At 36.9% G+C, this 22,824-nt stretch overlaps 2 protein-coding genes across 2 annotated transcripts; both read right to left on the bottom strand.

Moving 5' to 3' along the window:
• Positions 1 to 726: 726 nt before the first annotated feature.
• LOC108683032 (CAAX prenyl protease 2) lies at positions 727 to 10,962 on the bottom strand. Its single transcript, XM_018172309.2, has 6 exons — positions 10,697 to 10,962; positions 10,263 to 10,368; positions 8,662 to 8,830; positions 6,289 to 6,357; positions 4,946 to 5,008; positions 727 to 3,308 (listed from the first exon to the last, which is right to left on the bottom strand). Exons 1-6 carry the CDS (start codon positions 10,912 to 10,914, stop codon positions 3,100 to 3,102), a joined length of 834 nt encoding a protein of 277 aa, XP_018027798.2. The 5' UTR covers positions 10,915 to 10,962; the 3' UTR covers positions 727 to 3,099.
• Positions 10,963 to 20,146: 9,184 nt separating this feature from the next.
• LOC108683030 lies at positions 20,147 to 22,210 on the bottom strand. The gene is made up of 2 exons (XM_018172306.2): positions 22,124 to 22,210; positions 20,147 to 21,862 (listed from the first exon to the last, which is right to left on the bottom strand). The coding sequence occupies exons 1-2, from the start codon at positions 22,124 to 22,126 to the stop codon at positions 20,507 to 20,509; spliced, it is 1,359 nt and encodes a 452-aa protein (XP_018027795.1). The 5' UTR covers positions 22,127 to 22,210; the 3' UTR covers positions 20,147 to 20,506.
• Between the last annotated feature and the right edge of the window lie 614 nt (positions 22,211 to 22,824).

The following is a 22,824-nucleotide window of genomic DNA, read 5'->3' as shown; positions in this document are numbered from 1 at the left end:
GAGCTGAACGTCTCCAGGAATCACCCATAATTCCAGTTAGAAAATAACTCATCAATTAAAATTGATTCATTAATAGACACCTTATAAAAAATTAGACACATTAATAACTGACCATTTATAATTACTTGGACGCAATAAAGACAAGTCTAGCGGCACCTGTCTCACTAGTAGAGTTATAATGGCTGGTGCTGATGATGTCACTGACGCGAAGTACAAGATGTGTTTATATAAATTAATAAGTACAGTTAATGAATAAAAAATATCAATGGCTATTTTATCGAAATAGTTACGAGTTCCTCATTCCGTAAGCCAATCACTGACAGTATTTCAAACATAGCACGCTACGCTAAGTGTACTAAAGCAAGTTTTTATAGTACAGCTCCTGATAATATATGCAATAAAGAACAATTATATTAACCGTTAATTAAAAATTAATCGTTAATTAAAAATTAATCGTTAATTAAAAATGTACCCGTTAATTTAAAACGGTACAATCTAGCGTTTTTTTAAAAAACGGTAGATTTTCTTTTGCGCCTTTAGTGACAAGTTGATCAACATCTATATACACCTACACTACTTGACTACTTGTATAAAAATGGCGGCTTGAACAACTTTATGATGAATGTAACTAAGAATCAGCGAACACTTGAGCAAAAACAAGAGAACTCGTGAAATTGGAAGCCCAGACGATTGCAAGGGAACGGAAAGGATCAAGCAAACAAATTGCAACAGAGTTTCGGACTAGAGATCACAGCTAGAAATTAAAATAATGTAAAATATCAGACATTCTTATTCAATACGAATGGCAGCGAATAACAGACGGTATCTAACAGAACAGAATTTGAAACAAACAGAATTGAGAATATCTAATTTGTAATTTATGAAGATATTTCATGTGAATAATAAAATATTTTGGAGAAAAGATACGCTCGCCGTGCAGAGGAAGATGGTACAATTTAGAGTAACAATATACAAAATTACTGCAAATTACTAATTCTTCTTAATTGTACAGCTTGGAAGCCCGAGCAATATCAGTAATCTCTCATTCTCGTCATAAATGCACGAAGTTGAGAGTATGGCGATGTCTAGTATTGCAAAATATTTAGACATAGGCAGGAGGCTGAAGTGCGGGGAGTAGTTCAAACGATATCTTTCTTCAGCAACAGAGTAAATCATCATAAAAATGTTCATGTTGACGTCAGCAATGAAGACAAAATAAATTTCCATGAAGAGTTACGTTCATGCTTAAGAAGGGAACAACAGACGAGTGCGCTATACAAGGAGATTCACAGACCGATTAATGTTTCCTCATAAACTAGTAATTTTACAAAGGAAATGCAAGACGTTACTATTGAACACAACTTAGTACGTAACACTTGAATGTTTTATCCCAGCAAATTATCACCAGCAAGACTGCGACGACGAGCGATGAAGCTATTGGCTTGGTGTCTATTGCTTTAGCTGCACTCGCCTGCTCAAGACTTCAGCTACAAAAGCTACTTCTGTCAACATCAACGGGACAGCTTGAGGCAATGTTAACTGGTTAAGCCTGTGCCAACATAAACTGGTTGACTTATGTCAACATAAACTGCTAAACTTGTGTCAGCGAAAACTGGTGTCAATGTAAACTGATATCAACATAAACTTGTGCCGATATAAATTTCTGACGACATAAACTGGTGTCGAGATAAACTGGTATCAACATTAACTTGTGCCTACATGAACTGGCTTCAACATAAACTTCTGCCTACATAAACTGGTTTCAACATAAACTGCTGTCAACGTTAACTGGTATCAATGTTAACTTGTATAAAAACATTCCGTCTCGAGGCTTGAGCCGCGACGGGCAACTTCAGCGCCTCCTCCTGCGCTCACAACAACTGAGTTATCGCGCTACCAAGCCCCGACACCATTGGCTGCTCTTCAATAATACTCGGTGCACATAATTTTTAAGATAAAAAAATCTATTGAATAATGATGGGCTTAGTTCACCGGTGAGTTTAAATTATTTGTTTTGCTTCAGTTCATTTTTAAGTGAGCTAACATTGTGTGAAAGGCAGAAGTTGAACACTTAAATATTGAACACGACGCTCGATAACTTATGGTAGTGGTTATTTATTCAATACTTAATAATACTTCTTAATTAAAAATAACAATCGGATGCAAGCCGAAAGTAGGTCTAGCTTTCTTTCAAACATGTACAGCAAACAATCCATAAAAAACAGAGTCTAGCCGAGTGGCAAACTAGAACTTGGACCCTTTTTTTCTGCAAGACATCGATTAGTTCAAAACTAGAATTTGTAGCAAAGGAAGAGTAATTAAAAGGTCTAGCCGAACTTCAAAACTAAAGGTTATCATAGTATACATAAATTAATAGCAACCTTATTGAGTGCAGCTATTAATAGTATTAATGAATTATGTAAAGCAATGAACCAAACGCTCGACGTCTTGTAAGCATTTAAAGGATTTTTTTGCCAGGGTTGCTGATGGAGTCGTGTTCCATGTAACAACTTCAACGGAAAATGCAGTCGAGAAACTTTCCAGAGACTAAACATAAAGGGTAATATGCAATAAAGGGTAATATGCAATAAAGGGTAATATGCAATAAATTGTAATATGGTATGGCTACGTTAGACGAAATTTGGCACAGGAACTTAAGTATAGGAGTGAAGGATAAAGTTATCCTGCGATATCTAACACAAAATTTGAGTAAAAAATTAGAGGAAGCCACAGAGGCAAGAGAGGCAAGCAGAAGCTTGAAGCTCAATACTGCGTCGATTTTATTTAGAATTTTTGCCAAGTTTTATTATTTGTGCTTAAAACCGAGTTTATTTTTTTGGATCTCAGGTTAAATTCTTATGTTCGAAACCGAATACTTTTACAGTGGGCCTGATTCAAATACTAACTTTTCCTTCAAGCTATCATTAATCTACAACAGGGTTTTCAGGTTGCCGTAGTCTCACAAATATCGACAAAATTCATTCAAGTTTACAAGAATCTCCGCCATAAAATTTGATCGTTGTTGCGAAGTCACAAGTAGCGTTTAACATCCCTTCAGTGTAGACAAATCTACTACGATGCTTGATGGTAGTCATGGTCTCACAAGTCAGGTAGGTAATTAATGACGGTCTGGAACCTGCAGGAGGCTGTGAGTGATGGTAGCAGCAGGTACCACATGACCACACCTAACAGGTGCAGGCACAGGTGCAGGTAGCGTTGTCGTGCAGGTAGTTGTAAGATCTCGATGACGTCAGGGAGGCCCATCAGGTTACAGAAAGCGTGCGTCACGAACGCAGATACGAAGTGACCTGCACATTAAAAGTTATTGTTAACGATTGACTGCAATGAAGAATATAAATCTTTGAAAGAATTTATAATTAAGGGAACTCAGTCTGTAGATAGTAAAGATTGAGGCACAACAATGGTTAGTTTATTGATTAGTGATGATTATTAGTTAATTAGTTGACACAGAACAATGATTAGTTAATTCAACAAATCGTCATTGAAAACGTTTTGAAGGCAAACTAAATCATCAGTTTAAAAAACTGTATAAAATACAATGGTATTTTCCGGAAGGTTTTCAATAATGAAATGGTTAATGTACTTGGCGTTTTCCTTGCCTTTAAATTCTTGGTGAACTTGCGCTTTAAGTAAAATAATGACATATGTAAATAATGACAGAAGTAAATAATGACAGAAGTAAATAATGACATAAGTAAAAATTACATAAGAAGTTAAAATTGGATGCGAGAGAAAATTTTGCCTATTTTACTTGCCACGAGTCGCGTGATTTTTACAAATTTTGCCTCGTTTGGAAGAAAATTTATTAGGTTATGAGCCGACATTAAGGCCAATTGAGAGTGCCAGAATAAGCGTAAGTAAATCGTCACAGCAGAAAAGACCCGAAGCAACTGATGCGTAATTTGACCACAAGCCAATATAACCGGAACAGAGATATCAAATAAAGGGAGTTACAACAAGTCAAGAAGCGCCAACGGAGGCTGCCGAGTTTTGGACAATATGATGTATTGAGTTATCTGAGTGCGACATCAGGTAGACATGATCTTATTGTCAACACAATTCATTCATTATTTTTTATTGTATTTATGTTAATATGTTTGTTATGAAAACATTTTGTAAGATTTTGTTGTGAATGTATTTTGACTGAACGCTTACATCCACTTATGCAGATGGAAGCAAACTATAATGACCCGTAATTGACAGTTTAAGTTTAAAGTTTAATAAAAAAGTAAGTTTAATCAGAAAATATGAACACATAAATTTAGCATTTGTTCATATTAAAAAAAATGCACTGAAAATTAGCTAAAAGTAACGCAAACAAAGCGGTAGGTATTAAGGTTAACTATAAAATTAATAAGTATTGCTTTGCCGGTTATCAAGGAAAGTGCCGTTAAATGTATTCATGACATCAAACGATGAAAAAATATACAACAAATATTTTGTAAAATATGCATAAATGCATAAAATGATGTTCTGACACAAAACTAATAAAGTGGAATCTTAAAATTGAAATAAAAAAACTAACTTTTGCGCTAAGAACGGAAACAAATTTGGTTACCAGAAGAAACTCTGAACGCAAGGCCCGCAAAACTTAAAAAACTTTAAAGGAAGGTGAGGCGTAAAAAACTTTTAAGGAAGGTGAGGTGTAAAAAACTTTTAAGAAAGGTGAGGCATAAAAAACTTGTAAGGAAGGTGAGGCGTAAAAAACTTTTAAGGAAGGTGAGGCGTAAAAAACTTTTAGGGAAGGTGAGGTGTAAAAAACTTTTAAGGAAGGTGAGGCGTAAAAAACTTTCAAGGAAGGTGAGGCGTAAAAAACTTTCAAGGAAGGTGAGGCGTAAAAAACTTTTAAGGAAGGTGAGGCATTAAAAAACTTTTAAGGAAGGTGAGGCATAAAAAACTTTATATGTAAGGCAGACACACGGACCTGTTTTCATGAACAAGAAGGCGCTGTACATGCCGAACACCGACGTGAAGATGCACTGGAATACTGCAAGATAAAATACAAGTTTTAATAGCAATTCAAAATACTTAAATAATACATTAACTTTAGAGCAAGTTGCCTTAAGCTAAAATATAAAGACTTATTCATCATCAAGAAATATCACTCATGGATATGTATGGGTTATATTATCCAAATAGTGGCAAACTTGCTCTGTGATGCACTGATAAGTTTTTTTATCAGGTCAAACTGGGTCAAGACGACCCATGTAAGGGCAAAAGAGCATCGTTATTTGGACAAAGTATCATGAATTTCTCTGAGAGAAATAGTGGATGGAACTTTAGAGTAGCAAACGCTCGTACGCTGGCAAGAGATTAGTGATTATGTAAATGTAATAATATTATGTATAATAATATATGTAGAATAAATATAATAATAATAATATTATAAGTACTTTATAATTATATTATTATTAATATTAAGTAAGAGAAACCAATGTCACCAAATCGTTATTGGAAGCGTTTTAATCACAAACTAAATCATCAGTTCAAAAAACTATTTAGAATACAATGGCATTTTCCAAGACGGTTTCAATGATTAAATGGTTAATTTACTTGGAGTTTGTGCACAGCAATGAGAACCATAGCACTTGCATTCATCAGACTACATGAGATAAATTCCATTCATGAGGATACTTAACCAAGCGGCCATCACTCATCACCAACACTGTATACACTCAGAGAAACAAGTGTTTCATAATCCAAATAGCTTAGCACTTCATGCCCTCGAGTGGGTTATCTCGACACAGTTTGGCCCGGCAAAAGAGGGTATCAGTGCTACATATGGCCGTTCTCTGCTAGAATAGTGCATCATTATTTGGACAAAATGACCAATACATTTTCTTGGTGTTGATTACTAACTAATAACTCTTATGAGGCTGCGCTGAAATAACAGATTAGTGTGAATAATTTTTTTTCTATACTTAGTGTTAGCGGAACTAAATTTTTATTTTTATAACTAAACTAAAAAATGTTACAACACGTTACCTCGCTTTCAGATGCAAGCCTTTGACTCGTCAGCCAAGCATTGAGAACTGAGATTTTTTTAAAGATTTTTTTTCCTATTTTCATACTTGCGAGGCACATTACAGAAAAACTTGACCGTTGTTTCCCAGTAAAGACAAATTTAATCCTTTAACTGGAAACATAAATGAAGTAAAAACAAATAAACAATAAAATGTAAAAGAAAACGTAGATTTATATTGCACTAGGAACATCAAAGGACTAAACAAGAGCTAGAAGAACAAAGGTAATTATATAGAGACTGACTTGTGCCGAGGGCGACAGCCGACACCGGAATGCCAATGCGCACTCTCTCGATGGCGTGGTGGATGTGTGCTGCACAGCAAACAAGTGTCAGTAGAATTGATACAACAGCAACAAAATGGAAGCTTCAATCATCAATAAAATATTATGTAAGAAATTGTTCTAGATGAAAGTATTCATTATAAGAGACATGCGAAAAATCTCGTCTATTTCCAGGTGTGAAAATAGACAAGAGAGAGGCGGCGACAGACGAATAATGAAAATGTGGTGTGTGAACAGCGCTAGAAATAGAGAAAGAACAGGAGATCAGCAACAGAAAGTGAGAAAGAACAGGAGATCAGCAACAGAAAGTGAGAAGGAACAGGAGAACAGCAACAGAAAGTAAGAAGGAACAGGAGAACAGCAACAGAAAGTAAGAAGGAACAGGAGAACAGCAACAGAGAGTAAGAAAGAACAGGAGAACAGCAACAAAAATTAAGAAGGAACAGGAGAACAGCAACAGAAAGTAAGAAGGAACAGGAGAACAGCAACAGAAAGTAAGAAGGAATTTTCTATGCTCAAGTTTCAAAGATTAAGTTCGTTATTTCCAAGGCACTTGGGATTAAAAAATGTCTCGGCCTCCATTCATCCAATGAAAAATGTGATGCCTAAAAATAAATAATTTTATCAAAATTTAGAGCTACTTGCAACCGAAAGTGGTTTTCATCTCTCAAGGTTTCAAAATTACTAGATTATTGATATTTCAATTGCGATAAAAGATTTCAATGAATTTTTGATCCATCAAAACTGTTCGTATCAAACTGTATTCTATCTAAAAGCAAAAACAACTAATATAAGCTTAACTACATTTTTTAGTCATATCTTGAAAGTTTCATCATATTAGTGAGTAGTGACCCATAACAAAAAAAAACTTTAAAATAAATTTAACTGTTAAAATTCCCCTTTTAACAAAAACAATTGTAGTAGTAAAACAGATGAAGTGACCATGAAACATCTTACAATCTTAGTGTTTTTCACCGGACAGCTTGCAGCAAATAAAAAATACTTTACTGACCTACACCAAAGAGGCTTAAATTTCCTTGTGAACAAAAACATCAGCAGTAGAAACAGATCACGTGAACATTAAAATATACGAATACTTTAATGAAATGAAATAAAAATAAAATAAAAATAAAATTTCATTATGNCCTAATAGCATGTAGTGTTGCTTTGGTATAAAACTGGACTGGTGGCAGCGCAGGTTAGTGAGCTAGGGCAAATAAATAGCCTAATAGAATGTAGTGTTGCTTTGGTACAAAACTGGACTGGTAGCAGCTCATCTTAGTAACCTAGGGCATAAAAGAGGCCTAATAGAATGTAGTGTCGCTATGGTACAAAACTGGACGGGTGGCAGCTAATGTTAGTGAGCTAGGGCAAAAAAGTGGGCTACTAGAATGTAGTGTTGCTTTGTTTGTCCATGGAAAAAGGAATCAGGGACGATCACTCCTGGCAATATGACGAGATGGTTTGCAAGACTATAATAATAAAGGCGTCAAGTCACAAGTGTAGCATGATTGGCTTACATTTCTGCATCAACATGTATTGGCCCAACATCTTACATGTACTGGTAGATAATTTGAACACAAGTGCAGAAATACTTTTTCTTCATTCAGTCAAGATAGGACGCAAGATTGATTAGTGTTCTTGTGGCTTTTCATCAGGAATATTCTTCCGGAATCGTCTGGGTTTTTTAAATCAGCTGCTTCAACCCAAGAATGCATGAAGGTTTTATGTCATTAATTGACAGGGAAATACGCTATAACAGTGGCCTTTTGATTAATGATTTTGATTTCCATGGTTAACGACAAATGAACTTACTTGGCAAACAAAAATGAAAACAAAATATCAAGGCTCTGCAGGTTTCTCACCCAACGTAACTTCAGGAATAAGAAATAGCCAACTAAGAGTAAGTCAAAGCAACTTCCGACGTGCGCCGCGTCTAAGACGTTTAAGCATCAATGGCCTGAAATGCCGCATGAATTTTTAACCAAAATTGCAGGTCGGGTCGAATGAGAGAGGCCCTACCGCTGACTCAATGTGCTCCCTCTTTATGGATGCTTCATTATCCATTGAGGGGCCATTTTTTTAATCATTTTAATCATTTCTTAAATTTCAACTGGAGGCGAGATGACAACCCCAACAACAGAAATATAATTGGATCCCTTCCAATCGCTTTCTTGCCTCTTTTTTTCATAAATTTCTCCTACCCCAACCACCATTTCATGTTCACCACTAGAGCCGCCCTCTGAGCGCGTATGGATGCGCGTATGCAACAATAACAATAAAACAAAGCCTACTAACTTAACAATAACAATAAAATGAACCCTAGATACTAACTTAAGTAGAAGACGTTGTTGGCATGCATGACGCAGTAGATGATGGGGCCTGAGAAGAAGGTGGCAGTGAGCAGCAGAGGCAACAACACAGCAAAGCCCAGGCCTGCGTACCGAAGCCCCATAACTTCATGCAGTCTGAACAAGGCTTCAGGACTTGCAGGGTACTCGTACTGCAATAAAAGTTGATATTAATGTAAAATAATTCAACATTACATTGGAATTACATTAATGTTTTAATTATTATTAATGTAATGGAAACGTCTAAGTTAGTACAATTTGAAAGTCGTCATTCTTCTCACAGCAAAGTTCCCTGTACATAAGTGACCTAAAATGCAAGATCTAAAAATTTATACTATACACTTGGAGAAATTTATAATTGAAGGACAATATTGCAATCTTCCATTTTTATAGACCAAAATTAATATGGTAATGAACATATTGAAGATGACAAGAATGTGGGAATATTTTTTGATTTGTGGGAAGAAATACTAAACTAATGATATTAATAGGATGAACCAAATAGAAACCCCAACAACAGAAATATAATTATTCTTGACAAATTAGAAGTTATTTAATTTAAGTACATAATTCATTTGTCTATTTCAATAAATGAATTCTACTGAACATTTAGGAACATTGGAAATCATCAGGTATAAGTATTATGAAAGATGAAACAAATTGTCTAATTGTGAAGCATCCATAAAAGTCCATTACTGCTGTAGATTTTGGCAGGGATAAGTTGACTGAAGGTCCAGAAGGAAATAGATGTTTAATGCTGTTAAATAGATAAAAGTTTGTGTGAGAGAAGAATGGAATTCTACTGAGTATTTCACAGCAACAACTAAAAAATACATAAAAAAATTATAAAATCAATTGCTGCAGGCTTAAAATTTTATATTTTACAATGAAAATACACCTAGTACTTGGACAAAGGCAAATAAGAGGAGAAGGGTGGACATAACCTAAGGTTTCCAGTTTTGACCATAGTAAAGATGTACCTACATCAAAATTGCAAAGAATTCTGAAAAAAATTTCACATGCTATAATGCCAGAAGCAGAACTGGAGTTCAGAGAAGCTCACCTATATGTGCCACATAACTCATGCAAAATATTACCTAAACTACCAGTGCTAAACAGGATCGACTGATCTTCATGGTCAATGTACAGTGAAACAAAAACTAAGGTATCAATACCTCCTACGTATGGGGTATCACAGCATCATGTTATTTTCAATTTCTACTTCATATTTTGTATAAATAATTGATGAATAATATTAGAATTGCATGGTAAGCTGTGGACTGAACTTAATCTAAGTGTCACAGAAAAGCTTGAGGGTACTGTTACAATGCAGTGAGATTAGTAAATCAATATGTATCTATTATATAAAAGAATATGTTTTCAAGATGCAGTAAACATTTAACAATGATAATAATTTTCAACTTAGAAAATTTGAGGCTTATATTCTATATTTTATTTTCATTTGCCAGTTTTTATCAACACCTAAAAGGCACACAAATTTTATGATAAAAAATACTTTGGACTTGCCTCCAACTTGCCACTTCATGTAAATCATATGGTTTAGTCTCCTCAATTTGTATGTACCTGTAAAAAGGCATCAGGGTTGATGGTGAACTTGACAAAGAGTGGAGACAAGATTGTCATGACAGCAACACTGATGCAGCGCTTCTTGATGGTACTTGGGTGATCCCTGCAGGAATTTGAGTCTTGGTTAATATGATTTGTAACTAAATGAATATAATAGCATTCCCTTGAACTTGAAAGATGTAACATCAAACATTAATAACTAGAACAATAATATATATAATACGGTATATATGATAACTAGAACACAATATGCATTTATTCTTGTAACTAAAGGTATAAAAAGGCCAAATGTAGGAAATAGATTTTGTGCAAGTTTCAAACATTAATTGAGGTCTTTCTTTAATAAAATACTTTTGCAATTTTTTAGGAGGAAATAGTTTCCAATTTACTTGAATTTATTTTCTCACAGAGCTTTGAATGGGAACACTCACCTGCCTTTGCTGACATCCCAGATATAGAGACTTGCAACATAGAGCACTGAGAGAAGCACACAGAGCAGCACAATGCCCCAGCAAGGAACCATCTCTCTCACTTTATAGCTAAAATAACACCAAACATAGAAGAACCAAATTATTGCCCAATTTAAACTAATTTCATAACCTTTGAAACTGTGAAAGATAATTGAGAAAGTAATGAAATGATGGAGCATTAAAGAATAAGCATATCTTTAATCCTAATCTAAAAGTTAACAATAAGCATCTGGTAGATATAACATGCCCTTAAATAACCATTATTGGTACCTGGGTTTGCCAATAACCACCAAACATAGAAATCTCAAAACTACATTCAAACCCAAACAGACTTAACAACAAGCCAGAAACTAACACAAACCATTAAACTTTGAGTTAGTATGCAGGATCTACCTGACCACAGTTTGCAAGATTTCCTGAATTGTTGGCAACTTGGCAGCAAAGTTAAACACTTCTGCTTGACATGAATTCAAGAATTAGTCAGTCGTCATGGTCAAGGATACGAAACTTATATACACAATTATTTCCTTTATTTTATTCAAATCTTCAAACTCCCCAAAATTTGACCATCAAATTAAATTAATTATTTATTGTTGCTTTCAATGTTAAATTTTGCCATCATTAAAATTTATTTTAAATAGAAAGAAAAGATACGGGTGGTTAACTAGGGTAAACGCGGTATATTCCGTCATCGTGGGTAATTCCGTCACCTCTTTAGTTTTTCCTTTATATTAAGCTTTGTTTTAGTTCCATGCGTTCGTTGATGGTTGAAATGGTGACGTCATACATTTGCGCGTTGAACTAATGCCAAAACACTAGGTCTTGGCCATCTAGTGGGAAAATATTGAGATCCAAAGAGAGTACACAGATCGTTCCAAGCTGTGTACAAAAATTAAAATTTGCTTAATTAAAAGCTTAATAGTTGTTAATTAAAAGCGTAATTAAGCAGTGTTCAATATTCATTCGTGTTCTAATTCAGAGCCGTGTTGTATTCCAATACAGCTCACACAGCAAACGGAATTCGAACACGTGGATGACGGCATTACGAATCAGTAGAACTTGAAGCGCGGATGTAATACGCCTCACCACGTGCTGAATATTGCCACACACAGTGACGGATGTTGCTGGCATGTAGTACAGTGTTTTGCGAGTCAAATAAAGCAAACAGAACTTGAGTAATGCATACGGTTATTTTTTTATAGTTTTTCATTTCTTGATGCGTCCTTAATGTGATGGAATATACCGCGTTTACCCTAGCTACAAAAACACATTGCAGAATGCAGTGATTGCACTAAAAAAATTTGGTGCTCAGTTCTCATAGATCAATTCATGAACTACTGAAATATCTGACATAAAATAGAGTTTATGTATAAACTCCACCTGTCCACCATAACAAAAAAAATTAAATGTTACACAACCATTTCATGGTTTCAGCATCTACCTACTAGGCTACTACAAGTACAAGAATCAAATGACCAGGAGTTATTCAGTTATAAAGCAGATGAAAGGATCTTTGAAACTCATCTTTCAATTCATTGTTCACATTTCACAACAACATTGACATTGAGACTGATTGAGTCATTGATGATTTGATGGGATGCATCATGCAGTGATGCAGCTATGCAGTTGCAGGCAAACGCACAAGGCCACAACTTATATTAAAATTAAACTACTTATTGATTATTAAAACAAGAAAATACAGAATATTGTTATGAATAATAACCCCTATGCCCTGTAAAAAAAGGATATCTCCACAAGAGACAAGACATGAATAGGGTCAATAGGCTAATAGCTAGTTTATTATGTATTACTTTTAGTTTTCCAGGTTTCCTATAATAAAGAAGGTTGTAGACACTAGACTAAGACTTCACTGGTCATTAGTCACTCTAATATGGAGTAAATATTCTACGTCCCAGCTCCGGACTCACAACTGCAACATTAAGCAGATCACATGCCCATGGCACTGTATTGGCACATTGGCGGACGGCGGCGGCCATCGCATGATCGCACATTTGCACTGTCACGTCACACATGGCACATGCCACCATCAGCTTTTTGATTACGTCACATTTACGTGCAGAATGCTTAGCTACCGGTTGTCCAGGAGGTAAACAGTATGACCGTATGAGCTCCGTCTAGGTACTCCGAGGCGACGTTCTCAGATTCATATTCAGAGCCCAGAGCCAGAGGTGTGGGAAGATCAGGAAAGATTGCCTTTTTTATCTGATTCTTGCCAGTTTATAGTAATCCCAATTATCCCATGACGTGATGACGAAAGCAGTTGAATGATTGAATCAACGACTAAAATTCAATCGCGATTCCAAAATTAGATATAAATTCCCAATAACTTGGAGCTTAGTTCGGTCGTTTTTCTCGTTTACACATCCGATCACCCGTCACCGTCGCGTCCACTCGACCTGTCCTAAAGTAAAAGTAAAGTTAATTTCGGAACAGTGAAAATTCCGACTGCGCCCCTACAATAACACTAAAAGCACCACTTCTTCTTTTCCGGGTGTCCATGCTGGGTGGACTTAAAGCCGCATGACAACCGCAAGGATGACCGTTGGGCCTGAGAGCTTCTGCAGAAAAAAAGCACCACCCCACCCCAACTTCAGCCTCGAAAATCTCAGGGCTTCCGTTCTGGCAGAAATATTCAAAAAATCCAATTTTAATTCCTCAAATTATAGATATTTCATTGCATCAAAATTATTCTTCACTGATTTAATTAATTGTTTGTATCACAGAAAGAAAAAAGTATGTTTTATAAATTATACAGCAAAATTAGGCGTATATATTACGAATTATTTTGCGATTAAAAGTTAAGGTTGTTAGAAACATGTTTGAATTAATATGTATTAATTCAACCATGGTTAGAACCGCACTTGGGCAACTGCAAGCACCGGCTCACACATCAGATTAAAGATAAAATGCAGGTGTGTTTCATAGTTATTGTGTGCTACACCGTGAAACCTTAGCACCCACACATATTCTTCGCTTTCCCAACTCATGTTAATCCTCGACTTTTTGTTTCTTTCTCTGATGAGTGTATTCTGCACGCTTTGCTTTATCCTGCTGCATGTTAATCGCCTTCCATAGCTTCTATATCACTAAAAGATCTACTGCCGTCTGTACTTCAGCCCGGTGTTGTCTAGCCCCCTCTAGCTGTCTAGCATAAAAATATTATTTCCTTCCATGATGGAGGGAAAGGACTCTCTATGACTGTATTAGCTGAAAGCGATGCCAAAATATGAGTACATGTATAATGATAGTAGAGGTGGGGACCTTCTATTTTGTGTCAGGGCAGTGGCGCTTGGTGTGAATGGACGTGCATACAGGTGGAATTAGAGGAGGGAATGTAAATTTAATGTGTGATGGGGATGAGAAGAAAACTGTGGAGCACTTTGTGATGAAATGTTGGGCGTGTGAGAGGGAGCTTCAGTATATGATGGTCCTTGATGGAGGTGATTCTGAATCAGGGAGGCGAGATTAACGACGTGTGGTATGAGAGAACTAGCGAAGAGTGGATGGAAATTATTGTGGGTCTGTCTGAGGGAGCAACTGCGGCTATGTTTGAGAGTGTTAAAGGATATTTGGAGAACGTGTGGATGTTGAGAGAGAGGAGGAGGATGACAAGAGTGGAGTCTTGTGAAGTGGAGGGTTGAGAGAGGCCCAGTGGGGAGGGCGGGAAGGCACAGGTGACCGTGCCCAATGTTTTTAGTACATTGTTTCTGTATTTTTTTAGGATGTTGACATGCATAACGGAATGTTTACGTCTTTTAGAATTGTTGTGAATATACATTAATTGAACTTTTTGTTAACTTACGAGTGTGACATGCAATTTAAATTTTTTTATGGCAGTAAAAGAGGTTTTATGCGGCGTGAACGACCGATTTAAATGTCCTGAAAAGAATACACGATCTTTCCTAAGGGCAATGTGATTCGATGGGAATGAGCTACTTTGCAAGTTACCCATGATTCCTAGTCTTTCATTTCATTAAGTACTATGAGACATGCACTCATTCGAAGTTTAATAAAACAATTTGTTTAGTCTATGAGTGAGTAAGTGATTGACGTCTGCCATCCCCTTGGCTTAGTTATTACTGCTGCCCTGGGAGAAGAAGTGTTTTAATTCGTGGATTGGACATGTTTTGGAAGTAACAGCCTCCTAAGGGCAATGTGATTCGATGGGAATGAGCTACTTTGCAAGTTACCCATGATTCCTAGTCTTTCATTTCATTAAGTACTATGAGACATGCACTCATTCGAAGTTTAATAAAACAATTTGTTTAGTCTATGAGTGAGTAAGTGATTGACGTCTGCCATCCCCTTGGCTTAATTATTACTGCTGCCCTGGGAGAAGAAGTGTTTTAATTCGTGGATTGGACATGTTTTGGAAGTAACAGCCTCTTTGCTCTCATTGAATTAGACCCGCGTTTGGGATATGTCATGGATTATTTAAAGTTCTATCCAAATCTTTGTGGAGGTGTTTATAGTCTTTTCATTTCCCACAGTAAAAAAAAATCTAGAGTAAATATAGTCCACTCCGCCAGTAAACAGAGGACCCCTGAATAACGACTGACTGCGGAGCTATATTAGAAGTAAAGAGATTAGTTGTGCGATAGCAGTGGTGGGCACAGTTCCGCTAATCCGCTAACCGTTAAAATTTTTTAAAAAATCTCTTCTGATAGAAAATTCAGGTGTTAATATTTAATGCTGAATGATATTATGATTAATTAATTAATTAATCATAATATCATTAATTAGATTAATGCTGATATTTAATGCGTGTGCCACACTGATGGCTGACTACGTCAACATATGTACGTCAATCAATCACGTCTTGTGTTACTGCTACATATTGTAGTAGAAAAAACGTGATTGGTTGACGCAGCGTTGAGTAATTCTGCAGTTCAGTGTTCACTTTGGACGTTAGTCACGTAACTAATTACAGTCTTGCAGTGTCAAAGACGACAAGGTACGTTTTCATAAACGTGCCAGTTTCTTATTAGTTTAATGAACTTTCTTATTCATTTAATAAATTGTATATTGAATGTCAACTATTGCTTAATTTCATTTGTTCATTTAATTATTTATGTACATCTTTATCATCATCTGATCTTGGCATGCTATACCTTTTTGGAAAGCTCCTTGTCAATGCTACAACATATTAAAAATTCAGCTCTCTATATAGGTCTGTTTTTCAGAGTTTTAGAGCCTCCCCAAAAAATAGAGCCAAAGCTAAATTGATTTACTAAAAGTTGGCGGTTAGCGGTAAATTCAGCTAAATATTTCGGACATTTATCGGTTTAGCGTTATAAAAGCTAACTTTTTAGTTAGAGTATTATCGGTTATCGAAGCTAACCTTTCGGTTAGCTGTGCCCACCACTGTGCGATAGGAATGCTACAAATTAGTTCGCAAAACCGCACGGTTAACAGCGGTGACTGTTAGGTTAACAGCGTTCAGAGGTCGTGACTGTTAAACTATCAGCGATCGTGACTATGGAACATTCAACTCTCGTGACTGTTTAACTTTCAGCGATCGTGACTGTTGAACATTCAGCTATCGTAACTGGGTAACTTTCAGCGATCGTGACTGTGGAACATTCAGCAACCGTGATTGTGGAGCGTTCAGCGATCTTGACTGTGGAACATTCAGTAATCGTGATTGTGGTACGTTCAGTAATCGTGATTGTGGTACGTTCAGCAATCGTGATTGTGGCACCTGGTGTTGGTTCTTGTTTCAAATTCTAGTAATCCTTCTGGGACCTTGTATAAGCCATGAGTATACTTGTATACTTCAATGAGGTCCCCACGCAGACGTCGATAACTGAGGCTTGGAAGAATCATAAGCTTACTTGTAAATAGTGCAAATTGATGGTCATTTCAAACGCACTATTTTGTATTCTGTATTTGTACTTCATATAGCACCATTGATAGCTTATGCGAAAATACAAATCAGTCATGCAAGGTTAATTTGTTAATGCCCGTTAACGAAGTTTGTTCTGATGAAGATGCTTGCTAAATTACAATGAGCTGAAGAATAGTAGGTGTTAACTAGGCCTATGAATTATACACACACACAGCGGGAAAATGCTATGAATTATTCATGTTGTCTGTGTTGTCACGGAATAAGTCTTCCTATAGGCTGAGGCTCAAATGGCGCTCCAGTTAATGGTTTTCTTAATCAGGCAGCTTGCAACCTGCAATTAACCATTTAGTTCGATGTCTCTTCGCTGATGATCTGATGCTTGGTCAGTGGACGTCACTTGCTTCTTCATTGTGCGTTGAGAATGGAAATGTGTCATCTGCGTTTCTGAACGCACCGCTAAGCAAGAAAGAATTTTGTAATAATTGGTTTTGTCTGTGGAACCAGGATACACAAGTCAGTCGACGCTCATGCTATCGATATGCTTAAAATAAAAATGACATCACTTGTCACAAGCGATAACGCTTCATTTTCTGCCAAGATTTACTGATAACCTGATCATATAATGTATGATTGATTTGAGAAAACTTTTTTGCTACCTGCTATCAGTCATGTAATGTTAATGTTTCTACGCTGGTGATCCGATGCATGGTCAGAAGAATTAGTTTGCTTCTTTATTGTGCTTTTATAATTGAAAAGTGTTGACTGCGTTTCTAAACGCCCTTCATAGTTTGAACTAATGCTTGGAATGATAAATTTTGTTTGTGCAACCACGATACACAAGTCTGCCGATGCAGAGTGCTAAGCCGGCGCTGAGTGTGAACAGCGTAGTTATCGCTCAAACTTTGCGTGATATGGTCAGTACGAGCCATACAGAAGCCAATTATCCTTTATCTATAGTAGATAAAAAATATTTGCTCTTCTATATAAATATTTGTAATGTTACATTTGAGGTGATAGTAAAAGGGATTAAGGTATTTAATTCTCCAGGTCGGGAATTGAGCTCGTTGTCCACCTTGGGTAAATGCTTGTAGAAATTTCAAAACTTGCGGGCCTTCGATTTTGCTTGCTTTTTTTACCTAGCAATAAATAGAAATCTGTGATTAGTTCAGAAGGCTTTGAATCTTTATGGTTACCACGCTGATTTATCTTGGACGTGCTCTTGGACTCGTTTTTTCAGTCATGTTTATTTACGTTCAAATGCACGTTTGTTCATGCTTTAATTAGGAGGCTGACTCTGAATTGCTCTTGGGTTTGGCTTTTTGTTCTACAGTGACCACCTTGGCCCCTGGCCTTGAACTTCCAATGAACCCTTAAAATTTGCACCTTCCGTCATAAGGATAACTTATTTTTCTTTCAAGTTCAATTCGTAATTCGCATTGGTCTGCTCTTCCTTCTACTTCAATGGCCACTTGCTTGCCTGCCAAAAGTGCAGCTGGTCGCAAAAGATTTTAAAGTATTCAATAGGTTGGTATGAAAGTATTAAAGCCGGATTCAAGTAACTTATCTTACTTAATTTTAATGCTCAAATAATTAGTGAATTAAGTAAATGCTCTCCTTGAAATTGAGAGCGCGCTGCAGGAAGTAGGTGGATGGCATCTGACTACGGGTACAAATAGTTGCCAGTTATCGCCAGATTAGTATCATACTATTATTTCCAACCCATATCATGCTATTCATTGTTATTGGCATATCCCGTACGGGTTTGCGTACCAGCGGTAATAGTTGTTTAAAGATTCACATTTATTTTAACGCTGGAAGTGATAAGATAAACATTCAGATGAAGGAAACGTAGTAAAAAGCGGCAGAAAGTCAAGACATAAGGTAATTTGATTGGAAATTTGCTTGTTGAATACTGCCCGTTGAAATTTTTGAAAAATTCTTAGGGGTTCAAGAAAATGTTGACATTGAACTCGTACTTCAGTCGATAAGTATAGCTTTATTATTATTTGTCAGATTTTAAGTGAAGACATAAGGCCTGTGATTCAATTCCAACTGCCTCTCCCCAACGACCGATTCTCGACATCGATATACATATGTCCGACTTTTCATAAATACTTTACAAAACACGTATAATAATACACAATATAGTAGACTAATTTATTACAAACTATATTAATTCTACTGAACAACTGTGGGCCATTCCAACTGAACAAATTCCAACTGTGGTCCATGACAACCCGGATAGGCGAACGGTTGGCAGATACTGAGTTTGAAAAACCTGTGCGAACTGATTATTTGCTCGAATGTGAAATTTGTTATGCCAGACTTGTACCTTTATATTATCATTCATTGAATTTATTATCATTCTACTATTGACAACTTATTTGCAAATATCAGTCATTCTTACAAGATTAATTTAGCCATACCGGTAATTTGGAATTTGCTCAAAAGCCGCTTATTACGATGCGCTGATCGGAGATAGGGGTTCACTGGTCTCCATCGATAAATGTTTGTTGTAACTTATATTGTCAGCGTTGTCATGAAGTCGGCCTGCCTAAGCGAGGTTCTCCTAATTAGTGAAAACTTATTTCCTACTTGCTATCGATCATACAGGCTCAATGTATTATGCAGCTAATCCTATGAATGGTCGATGGAAGTCACTTGCTTTATTCTTGTGCGTTGATAATTCAATAGTATTAAATGCGTTTCTGAATGCACTGCTCAGCAAGAATTAATGTTTGAATCATTTTGACTGTGCAGCCTTGATAGTCTGCCGTCGCTTGGTGCTCAGCGTGTGCAGAGTGTGAATAGCGTAGTTACCGGTCGCAATTGGTGTCATGTGTATTGATAGAATCGTGTCGAAACTTGGGATTCTATCAATACTCAATGGCTGGTACAACAGCTCCGTGATACCGCCCGCACTATTTTGTAATGATTGCGAATTTATAATTTTACTATTTAGTATTTATTTAGAGGTATTGCAAGGCAATTATGTATGATTAGTTGTATCAATTTTTTCTGTATAGATGGTATGTTCTTGGTTTCGGTTCTCAGAAAGCTTACGGTGCTTGGCAGTCAAGGAAGAGAACACGAGCGGCGATAACTGATTAGCTGGCGTAGACTTCGTCTTTGCAAACATTTTTAATGCCAAGAAAATTATTCCCGTTTATTCTCATTAACTTAGCATCAGGTGCCACTGACATTGTTTAGTGTAACAGAAACCGTTGATAAAGGGGGGCTACTTCCCATGAAACAAACCGAGGTCATTTTCGCGCTTAACGCGCCCTAATTGGCTAAGAATATATGGAATGTTTTAGTTTGCTCATAATTTATTTATTTTTATCATGATTCTCGCACATTTATTCAACGTTATTGAGTCAAAATTATCATTACTAATTTGTCGTTGAGTTTTAACTCTGGTCTCATTTGTGAAACCCTTCATCATGCATCGTTATGGACGCCCATTGGCGTTGTTTGAATGATTTCTGTTATATTTTTCATTTCTTCTTATGCGTTGAGCTCGGTGAAATTAAACAAGGAAATGCTGTGCAGTGATTTACATTTAACTATAATTAACTTCAATCAATGACTTGACATGATATCTTTGTAGGTGAAAGAAGGAAATGTGCAATAAATTTTCAGCCTTTTGAAAAAATCAGGAATGCAGTACATCGATATTTTTCGTGCACAAGAGTGAGATTAAATGCAACGATTTTCCCCTTCAATATTCAGGGCATACATAAGAAACAGACCGAACGCTTTTATATTTTTTAACACAACCAAGTGAAACGAAAATCCTCATCTTATAGTCATTATTGACACAAACGTGTAAAATTTCATAGTGTTGAACATCCTTATAGTTTGAGCGATATCATCCGAAATTCCAAGAAGTTGGCAAGGTTCTAGTTGGAAACACATTGGAGCCCGTCTTGAAACTTTTTGAGTTTTGTGGCAAGGTTTCGCCAGAATTGAAGTCGTTGTAGTAAGCGTTGTTGCCGCAAGTTTTCACTCTGAATCTGTTCAATTAGTGTCTGATAACCAACGGTGGACTCCTGATTGCTAATTTTTTCCAAAAAGCTCTGCCATTGACCCTGAGGAGAATCTTTTTGCACTGCAACATAGCGAATGAGAGGCTGTAGAAGTCGGATTATTGAAACGCGTTGAACAGAAGCAGAATTTGCCTGGCTACCAATTTCAGAGAGTTGACTGAAGTCCTGTTTTTCACCCAACTTAACCACAGACCCAGTCAACGACAATGGTTGTCCTCCATTCAAACTATAATAAGACGATCCGCTGGACGTACTTATCGGGCTAACGGATTGAGATGTTGCAGATGAGCCACTTCCTTGGGTTCCAAACTTAGAGAGCAATCCCAGTACATAGAGAACCTTCGCAGCGTCGGTTCTGGAAGAAGTACCTTGGGCAAGTCCAACCTGAGAATTGGTATTCGTGTAAGCTGGATTAAGAGTACTTGAAATCTGCTGGAGTTCTTGCTGAGATGGAGAGTACTCAGTAGATTCTTGATTATTGTTACCGCTCACGACCGCTTGAAGCCTGTATCCGAGCTGGCTGGTTTCGGTAGAGATGGGTCCTCGTTCTAGCTGTTGCCTGACAATTATTTTTGGTTGAGACAGCAAAACTCCGCCACTTTGAAGGTCTTGTAATCGATGGTGTTGTAATTTATGACGATACGAGGATTGTTGTTGGTGGCTTAGCGCGGCTGCAGAACCTAATTTTAGACCCGTAGTTTGCTGTTGACCAGATGTCTGAACAGAAGTTCCGCCTTGCAATGGTTGCCCACTCACAACCGGCACCGAGTGTCGTTTCTTGCGTTCATCCTGAGCCTTGGTACTTGCCTCTGAACCTTCAGCCACATTTTCTGGAACCTCTTGAGTGTCGTACAAGGGATACTCATAATTATAGAAAAAATCATCTGTACTGCCGTTAACTGAAGCCTCGTTTACAGTTGAACCATTATCTTCGTTTGGGTTTTGGCTGTCTTCGACCAATCGGATGGCTCGTAACACAGTCTTGACTTTGACGTCATCGTCATCACTAGCAGATTTAGCGCTAGTTTTGTCGTCATCTTCCTGTTGTTTAGCACCCGACTCGCCGACGAGCGTCTCATCGAGAGTTGTGATCGGATGCCACACATCGTCGACTTTTTCAACCGTGGTCTCGCTAGCAGGCAAGGCGAGCCCGGATGCGATGAGCGCCAGAAAAGCGCTCAAGGACAGCAGACATCGGAAAAAAGCAATCTGGAAAGTAAATGATTCCAATTAATAGTTTGCTATGACAAAATAAAAAATTTACCAGTGAATCAATAATGTATTAAGTAGTTACTGGCTAAAACCGAGAGCAATGGTTTCGGATAAAATGTAAGATTAACTTATATAGATTTATCGGTACTGAAATTATATATTTCCTTCAGCTGGAGTAATAAAATTGATGAAAAATATTGCAGCAGTTTAAAAAAAGATAATGCTCTTCATTTGACGAGCACTGTAAGGTCTTTTTACCATGTCGGAGAAGTTGAAGAGATCGCACCCAGAGGACCAAGTCGGTCGAACCCGAAAGAAACGTCTGTGGCCATCACAGTCGGCCCCTCCATTTTTATAGCCATCCTATGATAGCTGTTTGGAATTGATGTGATTGCGTTTGGCAGTTATTTGGTACACTATCAGTCTCACCTCATCTGACCTCAACGCAAAACAACTCAGCTGCTTGGAGGTCTTCTTTCTTTCTTTCTTATTTATTCTTATAGCTTATAGGAGCAGTGGAAACTAGTCCATAAAGCCCCTTGCCTAAACTGGGTTTGATTTGTACCTAACAGTCTCACAGCTCTGAAAGTGCTGCTTGGAGGTCCGCCATAATCACGTGCGTTTAAAAGGATTTCTTCTCATTTCCTTACAGGATTTGGACGATTAACTGGATCGTGGATCAAAAAATTTAGTTTATACAGAAATTCCTGTACTACGGAGGCATGCGAATAACATCTAATCGCACGAGTAAATAATTATCAGAGGCAAAATTATACAGCAAGATTCTGAGATTTTTTCCAGCATGAAAGAACACTTCCAGATTTTTTTATGCAGTGCCTGGGCGTCAGACAGAACTACAAAATTTTGTTGAGTAAAAATATAACTCATGCTTTTGATATTTGGAATAGTACGGAGAATAATTGAAAACTAAATTTGAATCTTTGGAATGGATTACCTTT

Source organism: Hyalella azteca, unplaced genomic scaffold (assembly GCF_000764305.2).
Source record: "Hyalella azteca isolate HAZT.00-mixed unplaced genomic scaffold, Hazt_2.0.2 contig15773, whole genome shotgun sequence".
Lineage (NCBI taxonomy): Eukaryota > Metazoa > Arthropoda > Malacostraca > Amphipoda > Hyalellidae > Hyalella > Hyalella azteca.
This window is presented reverse-complemented; position numbering and strand designations above follow the sequence as displayed.